This window comes from Haliaeetus leucocephalus, unplaced genomic scaffold, assembly GCF_000737465.1.
Source record: "Haliaeetus leucocephalus isolate CR32 unplaced genomic scaffold, Haliaeetus_leucocephalus-4.0 Scaffold205, whole genome shotgun sequence".
Taxonomy (NCBI): domain Eukaryota; kingdom Metazoa; phylum Chordata; class Aves; order Accipitriformes; family Accipitridae; genus Haliaeetus; species Haliaeetus leucocephalus.
The window spans coordinates 784,227-801,073 of NW_010972641.1; the positions used below are offsets into that span (position 1 = coordinate 784,227).

Here is a 16,847-nt window from a genome sequence, read left to right on the forward strand (position 1 = left end):
TCTCCTAATGGTTTAAATATCGTTTTGAAAAGTTATAAATATTTTCCACCTTGTCCAGCTGAAGAGCTGCTGCTTGGAAGGCTTAAATGAAGATCTATTTACGGCTGCCTGCTGGTCACAAAATTACTTACAGCTGCTAATGCTTCAGTCTTTTAGATGTCCCCAACACAGAATGGGCTTAGTTTTCACAAATTGGGAAAAGTTTCTCTTTGTTGTATTCATTTCACTGAGGTAGAGGTCTTAAAGAGGATTATCACAGAGATCAAGACATTAAAATATGTAACTAATCCCAGTTAAATTAATTGTTTTCATACAGAAGTGTACTAAGGGATGTTTATGTAGGGTAAGACCCCTTTACACTGTTTTGGTAATGTAAATATGACTTAACATGCAAATTACTTTTAAGGTGAATTAAAAACAGTTTAAAGCCAAGTTGCTGGTAGAGAAAATGGGGATCTGACTCCAAGCCTCTGAAGCAATAAATCATGTTAAATATTTCAAAATTACATCAGTGACTGCTGTGTCAGTAGGCAGAGGGGAACTTACCTAAACTCATCATTTCTCTCCCCCTCCGAGTGTTAGAATTCAGGACGTTTGTTTTATCGGCTTCTATCAGCTTAGATTTTTTTTCTCCTTATTTCCTCTCCAGAATAGTGAACTCCACACAGGTTATTTTGGTGTCATCAAATCATTCACCTCTTAAAAGACAATTGCATGCTATAAAATTAAAAGAATAATTCAATTTATTGGGGAGGATATGCTGAAGCTTTTTATTAGGATTCTCATTTGCAGTGATGTCGTTACCCCAGGGTTGCAGTGGCAGGTTGTGCCACTGTCACTACTGCTGGTAAGAGTTTCAGGTGCAGGACAGCACTGTGATTCGGACCCATTTCTCAGTATACTCTGCCATTAATTGGAATAGCCTCATCTTTCCTGAAAAGCTTTGTGCTCACAGAGTTGTAGACTACTATTCAGTAGCAAGCTAGGGCTGATTTTTAGCATTCACTGCACCATTATTTTAGGTACCTTATTGTTACCAGCTCTTATACTGCATTCTCACTAGCTTGTAGTTTGTTAGAGGCCCATCTCCCAGCGTTCTCTGATTATATTGGCACTCCGCTTTTGCTATAAAGGAAAAGGGGAAAGAAAGGGGAAAGAAAAAGGGAGCAAAAGAAATCAACTCTTACATACAGAAAGAAACAATACGTCCCACACAATCTGGGTTACCTGCTGGAAGTCATAAAACATGCTTCCTCCAGCATCCACGGACTAGCGGATCAGGGAGGCTTTAGTTTTTAACATGAAGGATCACAACAGACTCAGTGCTTGCTTGTGGAGCAGGAAACCAAAGCCATCCCTCAGCAGTGCTTAATGCACCTGTCTGGCTACCCAGGAACATTTATTTGCTGGGTTTCAATATCCATGACCTCCCAGTGAAGTTGCTTTTACCAAAGTGATGACAGAAGCATATACATTATAGGTACGCAGGCAGCTTCATGGTGACAGGTACAGAAGTGACCAGATTTTTCTAGTAAACCTCAGAAAGGTGTGATTTATGCAACTCTGAGCATTTTCTGCAAAACTGATATTTACATATAGTCAAAGGGTCTGGAACCTTCAGATTTCACAGTATGTGTATTTTCCCTAAGGAAAAGAAAAGACCTAAGTAAGTTAGCAAATTCTGCCATTTGTGTCTGATATATTAAATGGAGCTTAAATAATAAAAAATATGGTGTTTTCTCTATTCTGCTTGAAACTTATTTTTTATTTTCACTGTTTTATTCAAAAGGAAGGCATAGAAATAGTAACTGTGAGCTTGAAATCAGAGCTGTAACAGGCACTTATTATAGACAACATTTTGCAGAGTATTTCCAATTACAGCTGCATGCTTTGAAGCTGTCCGTGTAACAAGCAGTGTGCTGCTTTTCAAATAACCCTTTTTGTTGTCTTGTAGTTTTTTCCTAACTTTGAGTCCCAGTGAATCGTTGTCAGTTTTAGCATTCAGCTGTATTAATGGGATAGAGAGAGAGACAAAGAAAAGAGTATTTCCCTGCCCAGGTAAGAGTAATTTGCCAGTGGGGAGGCCAAAATGAGTGCAGAAGTCCTTTTGCTTGTGTTTTGTGGGAGTATGTCAAGGAGCAGAGCAGTGGCCAAGGTGGCGGCTAATGTTTGAAACCCATTTCCTGCACTGGATGGCATTGAATCACTTCATTGCCCTGAGGCTTTGAGATGGAGAGAAGCATAACTGTAATTATAAGAAAAGAAAAGGTTGATTACCATACCAGAGCTTATTCTGTTTTCAGGGTAGGTGAGGGGAACTCCGATTAATGACAATAACAGCTGCACTTATGCCTCTGTCAAGCATTGCTAGGTATAGGCATGCACGTGTTTTTCTGCAGCAGTCCTGACCATCAGTGAAAAGAGGCATGGCCTCTTCCACAATCCATGTGTAAGGCGGAGGGAAGGATACAGAACAGCAGTTGCTCTCTGGAACAAATGCAGAATGAACAAGTAGCAAAATGTTAATGTACTGTTGAAAGCTGAAATTAGATAGACATGATTCAGTGCAGCCTGCAGGGTCTGATATCTTGGCAACTGCTGCAAGATATCCCCAATCTGCAGACAAAATAGCCTTTGTGAAGAAGCAGAAGATTGTAGTGTGCAAGTTAATGCATCAAAAGGCCAGGAAGAGAATAATTCACTTTCACCTTGCTACAGAGGACAAACAGCAGTAAAAGCTGTACACTATTGGCAAGCTTTTTTTGTTGCTGTTTTTAACTCAGCCCCCAGTTCAGAGCTCCAGCCACCTTGGCAGCATTCCAGCTGGAGCTGCTGACATCTCCCACCTAATCAAGTGCTGGATTATCTTGTCCTGATAAATTGGAGCCGGTGCCTTGTGAAAAGTCTTTCCTGAAGTACTTCCTTACCCTGTAATAAGATGGCAGATGTCTGAATCAAGCCCCAGAGCTGGCAGAGCGCTGTTTTTCTAATGGCTTTTGGTGGCGAGTGTAAATGTTTTAAGGCAAGCTGGTGCTAAGCTGGGAGCACAGTTAAGCATGATAGATTTCACACCCAGGTGAAAGGAAACTTGAAGGTGTACTGGGTACTTGTTCATACTGAGTACATACGTGCTGCACTGCTGACCTCAAACCACTTGCCCTAAAAATTACTTCTTTTGTGAGTGGAGCTCTTGAGGAACATACTTGTTTTAAATAGAAATTCTCTTCGGCTGCTGCATCTTTCTAGGAAGAGTTGGACTTACTGAGCTATTAAGACTTGCTTACTGTTCTCAGTCTTCTGTGACCCAATCGCTGGTCTGAGTCATTCAGGGTAAATAAACTCTTTTCTTCTCTAAAACATACTAAGACAAATGTTTATGTCACAGAAGCCAGAGTGCTGTATATGTGTGTGTTTATATATTTACTTTAACAGGTAAAATGGCCAAGATAAATCTTGCTAAGATAAAGGTATTCTTTGCCAGCATTTGTTTTTTCTTCCTTGATTTCGCTCCTGGAGAAAAAGCAGCAGTTCTCGTGTACCAGACAAGAAACATCTTTATGTGTCACAGTCACCTATACTGTGCCTCTTGTAACACTGCTTTGCTCTTTTCCAGGGGAATCCCTACATGTGCAATAATGAATGTGATGCGAGTACCCAAGAACTGGCTCATCCTCCGGAACTGATGTTTGATCTCGAAGGAAGACATCCCTCCACATTTTGGCAGTCCACGACTTGGAAGGATTATCCAAAGCCTCTTCATGTTAATATTACGCTCTCCTGGAACAAAACCATTGAGCTTACAGATAACATAGTTATCACTTTTGAATCTGGCCGTCCAGACCAAATGATCCTGGAGAAATCGCTCGACTATGGACGAACATGGCAGCCCTACCAATACTATGCCACGGACTGCTTAGATGCTTTCCACATGGATCCAAAATCAGTGAGGGATTTATCACAGCACACAGTCCTAGAAATCATTTGCACAGAGGAATACTCTACTGGGTACATGACAAATAGTAAAATAATCCACTTTGAAATCAAAGATCGATTCGCTTTTTTTGCTGGACCTCGGCTTCATAACATGGCTTCTCTTTATGGCCAGCTTGACACAACCAAGAAGTTAAGAGATTTCTTTACCATCACGGATCTGAGGATAAGACTACTTAGGCCAGGAACTGGAGAAATATACGTAGATGAGCAACACCTGGCACGCTACTTTTATGCAATTTCAGACATAAGGGTATATGGAAGGTAAGAGAATATGTACCTTTAGAAACAGGCATGTGTGTTGATTTTAGAGGATATTCAAAACTGTTTATTTCCCCAAACATGATGACGTTTTCTGCTGGGACATGTTCATTGGAAAACTGGCTGAGTTGAATTCTGTTCCTGGTCATACTAGAAGTTTTTGTCTCAGCGGCACAAGGTCCCGGGTGTTCGCTGTCACTAGCCTGGGATCTTGAGCCCTAGGTCTCATCAGCAGGATAGTATCAACAGTTTCTTACATTGGCTCGGGAATTTAACCTGGCATTAGGACACTTTCTGCTTTTATATAGTTGGAGCCTGAGCTGATGGCAGTTAACTAAAAAGAGAGATTCTGTTTTATCATTTGACTTTTTCAGGCCTTTAATGTAAGCTGTGATTGATACAGGAGCCCTTGCGCGGACCCGTCCTACTAGGTCTGGCTATGAGCTGCCTATGAACAAGGAAGGCAGCAGAGATTAGAGTTCATTCCTTGTACTTTAATTAGCTCTGAAATGCAGTGAAGCTGAAGTAAAATGGAAAAAAACAAGTGTTGTAGAGAGACTGATCTGAATATAACAAAGATGATTACTCAGCTGGGTTCAAGACAAATAGTCCCTCTAGGGCAAGCAGTGGCTGGTATCAGGTGCCATAGTCCCAGAAATAATAACTGTGCAATGACATTCCTATTGGGAAATTTTCTTCCCAACTCAAACTAGCAATTGACTGGTGACCTCAGGCAGGAGTGTGATACCCTTTACATGGGTCTTGGATGCCAATTTGTTAAGAAATAAATGGGACCTCCTCTATTAGCAATTCACTCACCTCTCTAACGTGCCTTTTCCTTCTCCTCTGTTTCTTCTATAGAGAGTTCATATCTTCCTTTTTAAAAATAAAACTTTTTTTTTTTTTTTTCCAAGAGAAGCTAAGTATCAAAATGAACAGAAAAGCTAATGTATCATGGAAGGCCAGGGCATTTTTTGCAGACACAGGAGTGAGTGAAAAAAAAAATGGAGAGAGTGATTATATAAAACATTGCTGACTATATTTTTATTACTCCTGTAGTGAGTTTGCTATTTTCTACTTCTTTTATACAAGCTTTCAATGTTCACAAGCATTTCCATATTGCAAAAATCAATACGTAAAATCAAAATAGAATCAAATTACTGTGATGTAATCTATTGAAAAATACTCTTCTAACTTTACGTAAAGGATGAATTGATGCCACGTACAAATTTGAATGCATAAGTGCTTTTGCAGTGCCAATGTATTTTTATATGACATCAAAATACATTCTTAGGACCATAGGTTTAGCATGTAGTTACAGTCTTCTGTGTCCACACCAAATACATACACATACATACAGAATCAGTAATTTAATGTGTGAAAGTATAAGATAAATGTTGCTGTTTTAAGAAGTCTTACTGTAACTCTCATTAGTTACATTGTAAATTGTTTTTCAGACCTCTCTTGGGAGGGCTAAGTGGATCATGGACAGCTTAAGATACTGTTTGAAATAGTTTGGTAAAATTAGCCTCAATACATAAAAAAATTACACGTATGTTCTATTTAATGTGTATCCTTTCTCCATTGGGCTCCACGTAGGTTGGCTCTACAAAGGCATCATATCAAAGCTCAGGATTTGAAGGTCCTTACGCTTTAAAGAAAATCTGCTCCCCATCTGAAAACCCATTTGGAGCTTAGTCTGACTTCAATTAGACTATCAGTACTTTATCAAAGAAAGCATCTGAAGGATTAAAAAAAGAGTGCATTGCATGCAAATTAGAAACAGAAACCTTTCGAGCACATCTGGGACACAGCAATCTTGTAAAAAATTATCTATAGAAATGAAGCGTGACTGTATGGAGAACTTTTCTGATGCTAATGCTTGTTGTCTAAATGCTGTAGTAATTGGACACATGCTTTTAAAGAAATATCTGATGTGTAATAGTATCTCACTAGACTCGTGAATTCTTATCACTCTTCTGCTAATGAGAAGAACAGCTCTTTAGAGATTTGGTGGCCTTTCCTTCAATATGTAGTGAGCCCTTCTTGTTAAAGACTTTATGGGCTTGGCTTACTGCTAAGCAGCTGTGGGGCTGTGGTACACAGCCCCTGATTATTTAGTTGCACCAAATGTAGCTTGCAATAGGCCCACTGTCACTCAGTTTTAGGTGGTTTTGGTCTCCTACCAGAAGCCTTATAGAGTCCCCCCAAAGAGTCTCCAAATCAGCATTATAGTCATGTGCCCTGGCATGCCCTGAGCATGGGAACACAATGGAGGGGAGCAAGGGTTACCAGGGGTTTTGTGCCACTGTTCCTGATTCAGCTGAGCTTTCCAGCCCTTGCACTTTAATTTAGGACGTTAACTGGAAATTAAGTTACAATTTTTTTTTTTTTTCTTGCTACAATGTTTCATATTCCGGGCTTTGCGACCTGGGTATTTATATACATGTAGTAAAGCCAAACTAGACTATTCCAGGAGGACAGAATACAAAGGGACGTTACCAAGGAGCTTGACATGTGGTGGATGAATGATGCTAGCACACACATTTTAAAGTTAGTCCTTTTACTGAAAAAAATAACCTATAGGTTAAATATAATTAAAATCACCAAAGCTCATAGTAGTGTATTTCTAAAGGCAGCACAAAATGTAATTTGTTTCACACCGTATTTTAAGGATCAATGACAGTGAAAAGCATCTATCTTAAAGCCACCTTATTTAATATACAAGATGCTGGGGTGGTTAATACTTCACAATGAAATATAGATAGGAGATTTTCCCACTTAATATAGGGTTTGTTTTGTCATTGCTTTGCATTTTGGTGTGATGTATGTTGCATTAGAGATGAAAGCCTGTGTACTCTCAACACCTTACCTCCTCTATTACCACCTGTTTATTCATCCTCAATTTACCACTTCCATTGAGTATTTATTAAGATGATGAAAAAAGGAAACGTGGCTGTTGTTAGCAATTTCAGCAACGCCATTGTGCTCACATTATTCAAGAAGCCTAATAATCCACATGAACTAATTCTGACTTACTGATGGTCTGCTTCACTAAATCAGGGTGATTTTTTTCTACTGAATAATGGACAATGCAGTGTGCCAGTACCTTAATTAAAGAGAGCCTCTCTTAGTCTTGATCTCATTTTAATTTACAGGGTAATACTACAATAATATCACTAATGGAAGGTACATTAAAGGGCATCAAGTAGCATTAACTGTATTAAATTATGGCACTTGTGTTAATTAACTGTTGAAGCAAGATGGTCCTAACGGCTAGAAAGGTCGACTAATGCATAAATAAAGTCTTCTGGGATGGGAAACTAAGAGAGAGCAGACATTTTTCCCATCATCTGGCCTTGCTGCAGAGAATCAGAGGGCGTCCTGTGTGCTAACCTCAGGAAGGTTTCTCTCACTTTGCTGCCTGCAGAGGTGGCCTGGACTGTCTGCAGGCTCTGTCTGTCTTCGATTCCACGTCAAGGACAGTCCTGGCAGTAAGCTGTGAGGTACAGCTCCTTTGTTAACATTTTTTTTGTAAGAGATGTTCACTAAAATGCTGATAATAATTCCTTTGAAGTCAAGGAAAAGGTTCCTAGCAGATTTTGGATCAGGCTGCTAAAGGTTTAACTACATTCATTCCAAAGTATTTTTGCTTTAACTGTTACATTGTCAGTGCCATGTACATTTATACACTGTATATTAACTGTAATTCAGGATGCTAGTAAAAAAACATTGCCCCAGTCAGTGACAGAAAGACTAGCTGGCTAAAACAAAGAATCTTACTGCTTTTGGGTGATTAGGTTTTGATCTAAGAGCCACCAGTTTCCTTCTGCCACCGGAATACCCAGCCTCTGTACAATGTTATTAAGCCCTTTGGAATTTATTTTTATACTCTTCTCGCCTTGAAGCTTCTGCATTTAAGCCCCAGGGTTTTCTGACCCTTTCTCAGCTACGGTTGCAATTCCAGCAGCAATAGAAACCTCTAACTCCCAGTACACAAGCGAAAAGTATCCTCAGTTTTAACAGTTTCTTGCTCTCACATTATCTCTTCTGAATTTAAATCCATCTCAGAATCTGAATAAATTACCGTGAAGGAAAGCACATTTGCTACCTAGGGGGTTGGGGCTTTTTTGTCTTTTTAGTCAGCCTGCCCTCCCCTTGCCAGCTGTGACTCTGAACCACTCAGTATTGCTGCACTGGATTTGGGGTGGGTGAGTGCCCTTCCTCTCCAAAAGAGCTGATCTGCCCCCCCGAGCCGGGAGTTCGCACTGCAGCCTTCAACCGACAGCCACCGTGAAGGCTGGGTTGTACCAGGTTTCATCCTCTGGCTTATTCTACAGATGGGTTAATTGGATTAAATCTGTGTGCTACCCTGGCATGTACAAGCAGAACTTTGCCCTAGGAAAGTGGTAAAATATAGAAGGGCTTTGGTTTTATTTATAAGAGAAAATGTTTTCATTAATGTTCAGCTCAGAACCAGACCATCAATTTGAAGATATGTAGACTTCAAGCTTTTAAGGAGACAAATGAATACCATTCTTGTTTCTAGTATTTATTTACCATGCTTGAATACTCTTTGTTTTATGAGAACACTTGCATAAGCAGCTTGTTCTCCTTTGAGATTTTCAGTAGTATTTGGAGGGAATCTAGCAGTTTCTCCAATTAAGTTATGAACTCATTAGAGAACAGGAAGGAAAAAGAAATGTATGTATTTAAGAGCATGTCAATTTATCTTGAACTCCCAAGTGCAATTAGCTTTTTAAATTTATCTCCTGTAATATGTCATTAAGGAAAATGGTCCTTCATTTTCTGTAAACAGATCTAGGATCATCAGGAATTGAAATAATTAAATGGTCACTGTGTTTATTCACACATGAGCAGTCTCTAATGATTAACTCAGTACAGGTGTCCTGGGTGGGTTTTACTCCTGCCCATGTTGAAATAATACTGTTTTCCACTCTCCATCCTGGTGCCACAAGTCCTGTCCATCAGCTCAGAGTGGTCTTGGTCCTGTAGTGGCTGGAACAGGAGCAGAGCAGCAGAGTCTGGACGGCTGACTAGGTCTCTAATTCTGCTATAAGCTTTTGAAACTAGTGGGTTTAAATCACCAGGTTTCACTCACCACCTTTGCTCATTAGCATTTGATCATCTTTTCTTGGCCTCTTTTGCAGGATGTCAAGTATTTCCATACTGATCTCCCCCAGCTGTCTTTCAAGGAAGCTCAGTATCGTGCAGGATCAGGGTGTTTGAGGAAAGGCACCAAGCCTTTTTGTAGTATAATTCATTTTGCCATTGAACATTAAAGGAGTAGAGATGAAACTCCTGATGAAAGAAATGAGAATTTTTCTTTCTGTATTGCTTTGTATGCTGAAAAGCTATCCAAAGAGCCTTTCTGAATAAATCAGTGATTCCAATATCTTGCAGAAACTTTCTTTCCTTTAAGCTTTTCATTTCAAAAGAGTTCAATTTAATGCAAACACTGAAATAAGCTTAAGGATCTCCTGGATCACATATACAAATGATTCCTGGCACGGGGATGTCCTTCAGGTTAAAGTTAAAGCTAGAGTGGTACAACATATTATCATGTTAAAAGTTTAAAAATTTTCAACTATTTCACAAGTAACAGGAACTGCCAACTTGTAGGTGGGTTTTTTTTCTTTTGTTTTTTAATTTAACATTCTGATCCCTTCCACGGGTACCAGCATGGTGAGATTTCCTGCCGTTAGTTTTGTCCATTTCAGTACTTAATTACACATGCTTAGGAGCTGATTTTTTCTGGATACTCCTCAGCATGTGAAGTGCCGCAGAAGGTAGTAGTTGAACCCAGAATATCCATGTGCTTTCTTTTGACAGAGGTGATGGTTCTCTCTCTCTCTGTTAATCTTTTTTGTTAGTTGTAATAAATGAGCCATCATTCCACTGTGATTTAGGGAAATATTTGAAACCAAGACAGTTAACTTTGCCGCCTTTCCTCTTATTTCTCTGTAGTACAGTGCCGTAGTAAATGCTGTGTATCAGTGCCTATACGTTATGAGAAGTTAAGTACTGAAATGAGACCAGACCTGACACTAGTTTCAGATGTCATCCTGTAAATTGGGAGTAATTTCAGTGAAGTGACCTGTATTAAATCAATGAGTTTCAAATCCCTTTACGTAGGAGTAGTGAGGGAAAACAAGTGATGGAGAGGAGGGGAGAACAGAAGGAAGGAAAGAAAGAAAGGGGGGAGGCAGGACAAGTAAGGAGGCTGTCTCAGCTTCTGTTTAAAAGAAATGAGTAAAAAACACACCTCTCAGTCTTTTCATCCTCTCTCATCTTTCTGTAATAAGGCTGATGTAAAGCAGGACAGTTCTGCTAGGTCCAGTGGTACGGTCACACAGAGATACCTATACAGAAAACTGGAAAGTGAATTAGTAAAGGTCAAGGTCTAATAGACTCATTACATGGGGTCTATGAGAACCCTTCCTCTCCTTCACTCTTGAGTCCACCTCTGGAATTAATGGGCCGCAGCAGTACCAGTGATCCCTGCACAAAGGGAATGATCATGGTCCCTACTTGATCACAGCAGGCTGTAAAACACAGGTGAAACATCTTGTTAATTGAGCTGAACAACAGGGTAAGTTTTCAACACTGCTGTAATTCTGTTTTCATAGAATATAATCTTGTTCATGGAAAAGCAAGAAAAGAGCTACAGAAAGAAACAGCAATGCTGTGAATTTAGCAGGCAGCAATATGGTCAGGGAAAAGGAGACGAGGGGTTATGCTGCAGGTAGCATTCCCAAGACAAAGTCTGGCTGCTGACACATTCAGGAAAGCATAACGTTATCTGCAGCCCTTCGCAGGAGAATGAGCTGTGTCCTGGTTAGATTCGTGGGACGTGGTAGAAATGAAAAGGAGGCATCCTAATGGCATTAGGAGAGAGCAGGAAGTGAAGAACTTCTTGACATACTACCACTCCTGTATGAGACCACCTTTAATTTTTGCACCACACCGAGTCCTTGAAGCCTTAGAGTCTGTCCGTGAACAGCATCTGGTTGCTCACACAACAGTTCATCCAGACTTGTAAGCAGGTAGCAATTAAAAAAAAAGAAAGATTGGTATGACTTTTATGCTGGAAATGCTGCCATACTCTGGAGTAACATAGCTGTACTTCACTGATGATTATTTTGACATTTCTAGGGTGATGACCATTGTTTTAAAATAAGCCTAAAAACAAAGAAGAACATTTCAGGAAGAGGCTGATAAACCATAGCTTCATGCAATGGGTTAAGGCTGATCAGGCCTTAGGACATACTATGGATAATGCAATACATATTGTACACATACATGCCCATATCCCAGTGCTGGAAGGCAGTTCTCTCAAATTATGCTCTTTCTTTGAACCCTTGAGTCTATCCCTCTGACTTCGATGTTTGTGCAGATGTCAATAGTTGTCTGCTTCTTCCTTGTAAACTCCCTGGAAGACCTTGTGATTCTTTTCATTTTCACCCTTAAATCCATTTTTGTCTCTATAGGAGCTATGCAGAGTGTCTTTCCTCTCTCCCATGCAGTATCCCTGCTTCCACCCTCTCTAGATGTGTGTTGGCCTGTAGTATGAGCCAGTATCTGATATATTAAGATTTATAAAATACTTTGAAATACACTTAAGAAAGATTGTTAGAAAAGCACAATGGATTGTTATAATCTGTCCTCCCTGCACCATCACTCATAAAACAGGCATGTAACTGGAGTACTGGTACAAATGTTAATGATAGCAATGCTGTCCCAATGAGAGAGGGACATGGTGGTTCATGTTTAACTGCTATCAGTATTTCTGTTATGCTGCACATTAAACCTGTTAGCAACCAAAAAGATAAAATTTGATTACAATAACGATATATACATTGAGATATGCATCTTCACATTCAACTAATTAGTTGCCATTGACTGTTTTTGCTTTGCTCAGTGACATGTGGTATATAAATCATTACAATATGTTAAATGCAAATGGTTGGTAATAGGGTAACCATCTGCTCACTCTTGGAAAGTTAGCAGAGGAATATAGTAAGCTGTACTTCTAATAACGATGCTAAAGTCACATCCCTGAAATACCAGATATCTAAAAACAGCTGCCTCCACTAATGCCAACATTACTAATATGTCTCTTACCCTTTTCATTTTCAGAAGTAAACCACATATTGTAAGAGGTAATTTTGTTCTTCAGCATGAACTTGACTTCAAGGCTAGAGTCTGTAACAGCAACGTGAACCACCATATCTCAGAGCCTGATCTTTTTCTTAGATTGTGTTGAGTGCTTTTGAACAACCAATAAATAATCAGGCTGCCCACTCTTCTCAGGACATCTTTTCGTCCACAAATATAATTAAATGTTCTTCCTCCCCTAGCCCCTGCTACCAGACCCTTTTTCAGGGATGACATTATTTTGTAAGTGATAGATAGTTGGCACATTGCTGTCTGGTAATGTATTACGCTAGAGACCATCAAAGGGTGCCTTCCATCTAATCACCTACCGTGCCCTATGAGTGTTAAAGATCACCACTGCAAAGAGGGATCAATTACATTGCAGACATGTATTATCAGGGGCTGTCACATACCTTCGTAATGAGCATTTCTGGATACCCAAGTGACAAAGTAATGCATTGGAAAATTAGTAGTGGGACAAGAGTGAAGGACTGCCTGCCAAAGTTGAGGCTGTGCCTTCAAGCTAGAGCAGCTCCTTCTCTCCTTACCCATTCAGTCATCTGCTGGTCAGGGTCACTATCACAGCGTTGACGTGCTGGCTTCTGCATCAGTAATATATTGTATTATCGCCTATCAGAGAGATTAATATGTTCCCATACTGAATTCCCAAGACATGGCTCTCAGCATTAAAGAAGCTGAGGAATTAATTCAGCTCCCAGTGCCTGAATGGAAAAGAAGTTTGTGATTTCATCAAAGTCAGTCAGATGCTAGCGCTCTGTGGCTTTCTTAAGACACGTTGGGAGGGAGGGGTTGGTATTTGTTTGGGGGGTTACATCTGGCATGGCGGTGTCTGATTTAAGATTGTGCTTCCAGGGAAGCACGTGCAGGGGAAGAGGCTGCAGGAGAGCTCATTAGCCTGGCGGTTTCTCAGCCCCAGGATGAGTTACAGTATAAGATACTTGCTCTACAGGGTCTCAGAAACCTGCAGCTTTGTGTAGGTGCGCTGTCCTGCAAAGCTTTCCAAGTTTAAAAAAATGTTACAGGGAGACATTTTTGTGCTAACACATTTTCCTTTGTTGCCTTGCAAGAAAAGAAGTGCAGGCTGAAGGCTGCACACATTTGGTGACTCCATTTTGATTCACAGCGAACACTTGCCTGTTTCAAAATGGGGTGTCTGCACTTTAAAGTTATCTGGAGTATTTATAGACAGAGCTGGTGTGATGAGCAGCACTTTATAATACCTCAAAGGCATGGTGCCAGAGCTGGGAATTTGATAAGCTGGGGTCCTGAATTGGATTCCAGCAATGGTCACAAGTTTTAGGAAGCTCTCATTTGAAATTGCAAGCAGGGGAAAAACAGGATTCTTTCTCTTTAATTGCATTAGTTTTATTGAACTGAAGCATTGCTTCAGTTCCCAGAACAATTTATATATATTTTAATGCAAGTTACCAGAGACAGAATGGTTGCAGGACCATTTATTGTTTCTGACTTTTATATTTGGTAAAACTGATTTTACTCATTTTCCCATTTAACTCTCTTGTGCATTAAGAATCTTTAGGCTTTGGGATGGTGTTTACTGAAGTAGTCATAAACATAATAATTTTAACTTCTTTGATTTGGTAATGCTTCTATAGTGCTTTTGTTTAGGCCTGTTCAGAAAAGCTAGGCCAAGCCATGTGAACAGGAACTGGAGTCCAGGAACCCCTGGTAGCCTTTTGTGCAGGAGAGGGAACATAAAATTCATTCCCTCAGTAGCTGATCCTTTATGTTTTATTTGATGTATGCTGCTAGCATTCACTGCGACACAAATGTCCTGGCCATTGGATGCTTCCCATCTGTTGTTTTGTGGGGCGGGTCACTCGAGAGGTTTGGGGGTTTTTAACCATACTTACCTTGGATGTATTTTTTATAGCCTTATCACATTTTAATTGGCTCTAGATATTCTCATTGTATTTATTGAACTGTGGGACACTTCTTCCCTTACTTAAAGCTTACATTTTGCCATGTAAGCACAACCAGGAATTGACTTGGAAAAAAAAACTTTTCAAAAAATTACCATTCCTGCACCCCAGTTAGAGCACAGCAGGTCCCATGACCTTCTGCACCACCGGCGGAGCAGAGCCAGTGGGATCAGGGTACAGCAATGGCAGTTGGGACAGGGGACAGAGCTGCAATATGAGAAGGTGTCTGGTTTGTCAGTGACCCACTTTGGGAAATCCTCCCTCCCTTCTCCCACACCATGCGTACCTCCAGCTGTTCATTTCTCACTGTCTTCACTTCTCTTATGGCGATCATCACTCCTTCAGTTGTATCGCATGGGCAGTCGCTGCCCGTGTGGCTCAAAGAAGGAATGGATACCTTCAGCAGGAACATCTCAATTTACAATGAAAAAGTAAACCTATTATTCTTTGTCAATGCAAAAAATTGCTTATGATTTAACAAGCTTCATTAAAGATACTGTGCTTATGGAACCATGCCTCCCTTCCTTCCTTTGACTGCCCCTGAAATAATTCTTTCAGCAGGACAGCAAGGAGCCAGTTACATTTTTAATCACTTGTGTCCCATAGGAATTGCAGTCTGCCAGCAAGGGCAGCTCCTTCCCCTCTGCAACACAGGAGAAGAATTAAAAGATGGGAAGCTATGGTTCTAGAATGGTGTGTTACAGTTATTAATGAGCTAAAGATCAAACAATCTGAATGTCATTAAATGCTAATATTCTGCTACTGAAAATATTTAATCCAATCCACAAGCTAGATCTGGAAAAAAAAGAGGGGGGGGGGGGGGCATCCCCCTTTTTCCATTTTTTTTTTTTTTTTTTTCCTGAATGGTGAGTGGGGAATGGAAAACAGTAGGATGAAAGGAATAGGGAAAAGAAAAATAACATTTAATTTCTCCTCTACTGTATATATCTCAAAAGAAAGTTTCAACAGTGTAGCGTCTTCACACACCCAAACCAGTTTGCATCATTTTGCCTTCTCATCAGGTAGATCAGTTAGTCACTGCAGAAGTAACACTCAACATGGTGATTCTTTCTGAGATTCCATCTTTCAGGTGGATGACGGCAACAGTTTCAGTTCTGACATGTACTAATATCTCATGTTTTAGACTTGATGTCTTAAAATATACATCTGGACTTTTGCTTTTTACAGATACAGAGTCACTATATTGAGAGATCAGATTCTGAAATCTCTCCTCATACCAATGGCTACTTCTGGAGACTAATGCAGACTTTGGATTTTGTGGTCTATGCATTTGTTTGTTTGTCTATTAATGCTTCATAAAATATACATGCTTCAAATAGGAGAGATGCAGGAGAGTGATACCACCAGAATGACAAAGGGTTTTGTGTCTTGATTCCAAAAGCAGGTGAAGTATATACTTTTAATGTAGTTCATTGGTTTCCTCACTGTGCAGTCATACCCAGGTTTTGACTAACAAATGCACAATTACTGTGTGGCTGATATTCAGCCTGCCTGTGAATTGTGGAGAGGAGATACAGATGCTCTGTCTAAAGGCTTCATAAAAAGAGCATCACATTACATTTTTAGAGGCATTTGGCACTTAAAATGAAATGACCTAAAGGTGGTTTAGTGGTGGCTTTTGGAAAAAATTGGGGGGGTTATAAATTTTGACTGTGTTTTATTATACCAGGACTTTTGAAAAATCTCTTGCACATTTTAGGACCACCAAAAAAGGGCTTACTCCTAGAGAAAAGGTTCTGCAATTTAAAATGGGCTGAGTGTGTGCTGTAACAGGAAAGAGGCCTTTTGGAGTGTTGTGCAAATGTTGCTGCAATGCAAACGCAGTTAATAGAACACAAAGTCCAGTCTCAATGCCCTCTATACAGGAGCTTCCCCCTAATGCCTAACACATAAAATGTATACTTTTTTATATCCGCATAAGCTTAGCACATCTTAAAAGAAACCAGGTTTGAAAATTCAGCTGCTATAACTACATTAGGCAAACAGAAAAGGGAAAGATTGCCATGAGGCGTAGGTGAGATTTCATCTTAAGAGACTTGTAGGCAGCAGCCCAGGGCACTTGTCCTGCCTTGCACCTGCAGGAGCGGGTGCCCATAACACCGAGAGGGGGGCAGCTGTTTTGTCATGGGTGTTACTGGTGTTCATGGTCTGCAGTGCACACATCTCAAGAGGAGCCTGTTACAGACTTAAGACTTTTTTCCCTCATTTTATCAAGTTCTTGATCTTCAGAGGTAGGTCGGCATCTGAAAACACAAGAGATTATCATGAAGGGGTAAAACAGACAAAACACAGGAGTGATTTGCATAGGAAAAAAAAAGGAATAAAAATGTTGTATTCTGAAAGCTACAATCAACTGCCGTTACAAGACGCTTGGACAGGTGCCAGAAGCTTGTTCCCTTTGTGATATGATTATATGGCCACTAAGTCGTTTGGTTC

At 40.1% G+C, this 16,847-nt stretch overlaps 1 protein-coding gene across 1 annotated transcript in view; it reads left to right on the forward strand.

Moving 5' to 3' along the window:
- The window catches only part of NTNG1 (netrin G1), a 152,156-nt gene that overhangs the window by 57,642 nt on the left and 77,667 nt on the right, over window positions 1–16,847 (forward strand). The window contains exon 2 of the mRNA XM_010566089.1: window positions 3,614–4,254. Coding sequence (XP_010564391.1) covers window positions 3,614–4,254 — 641 coding nt within the window. The remainder of the gene's footprint in view (window positions 1–3,613; window positions 4,255–16,847) is intronic.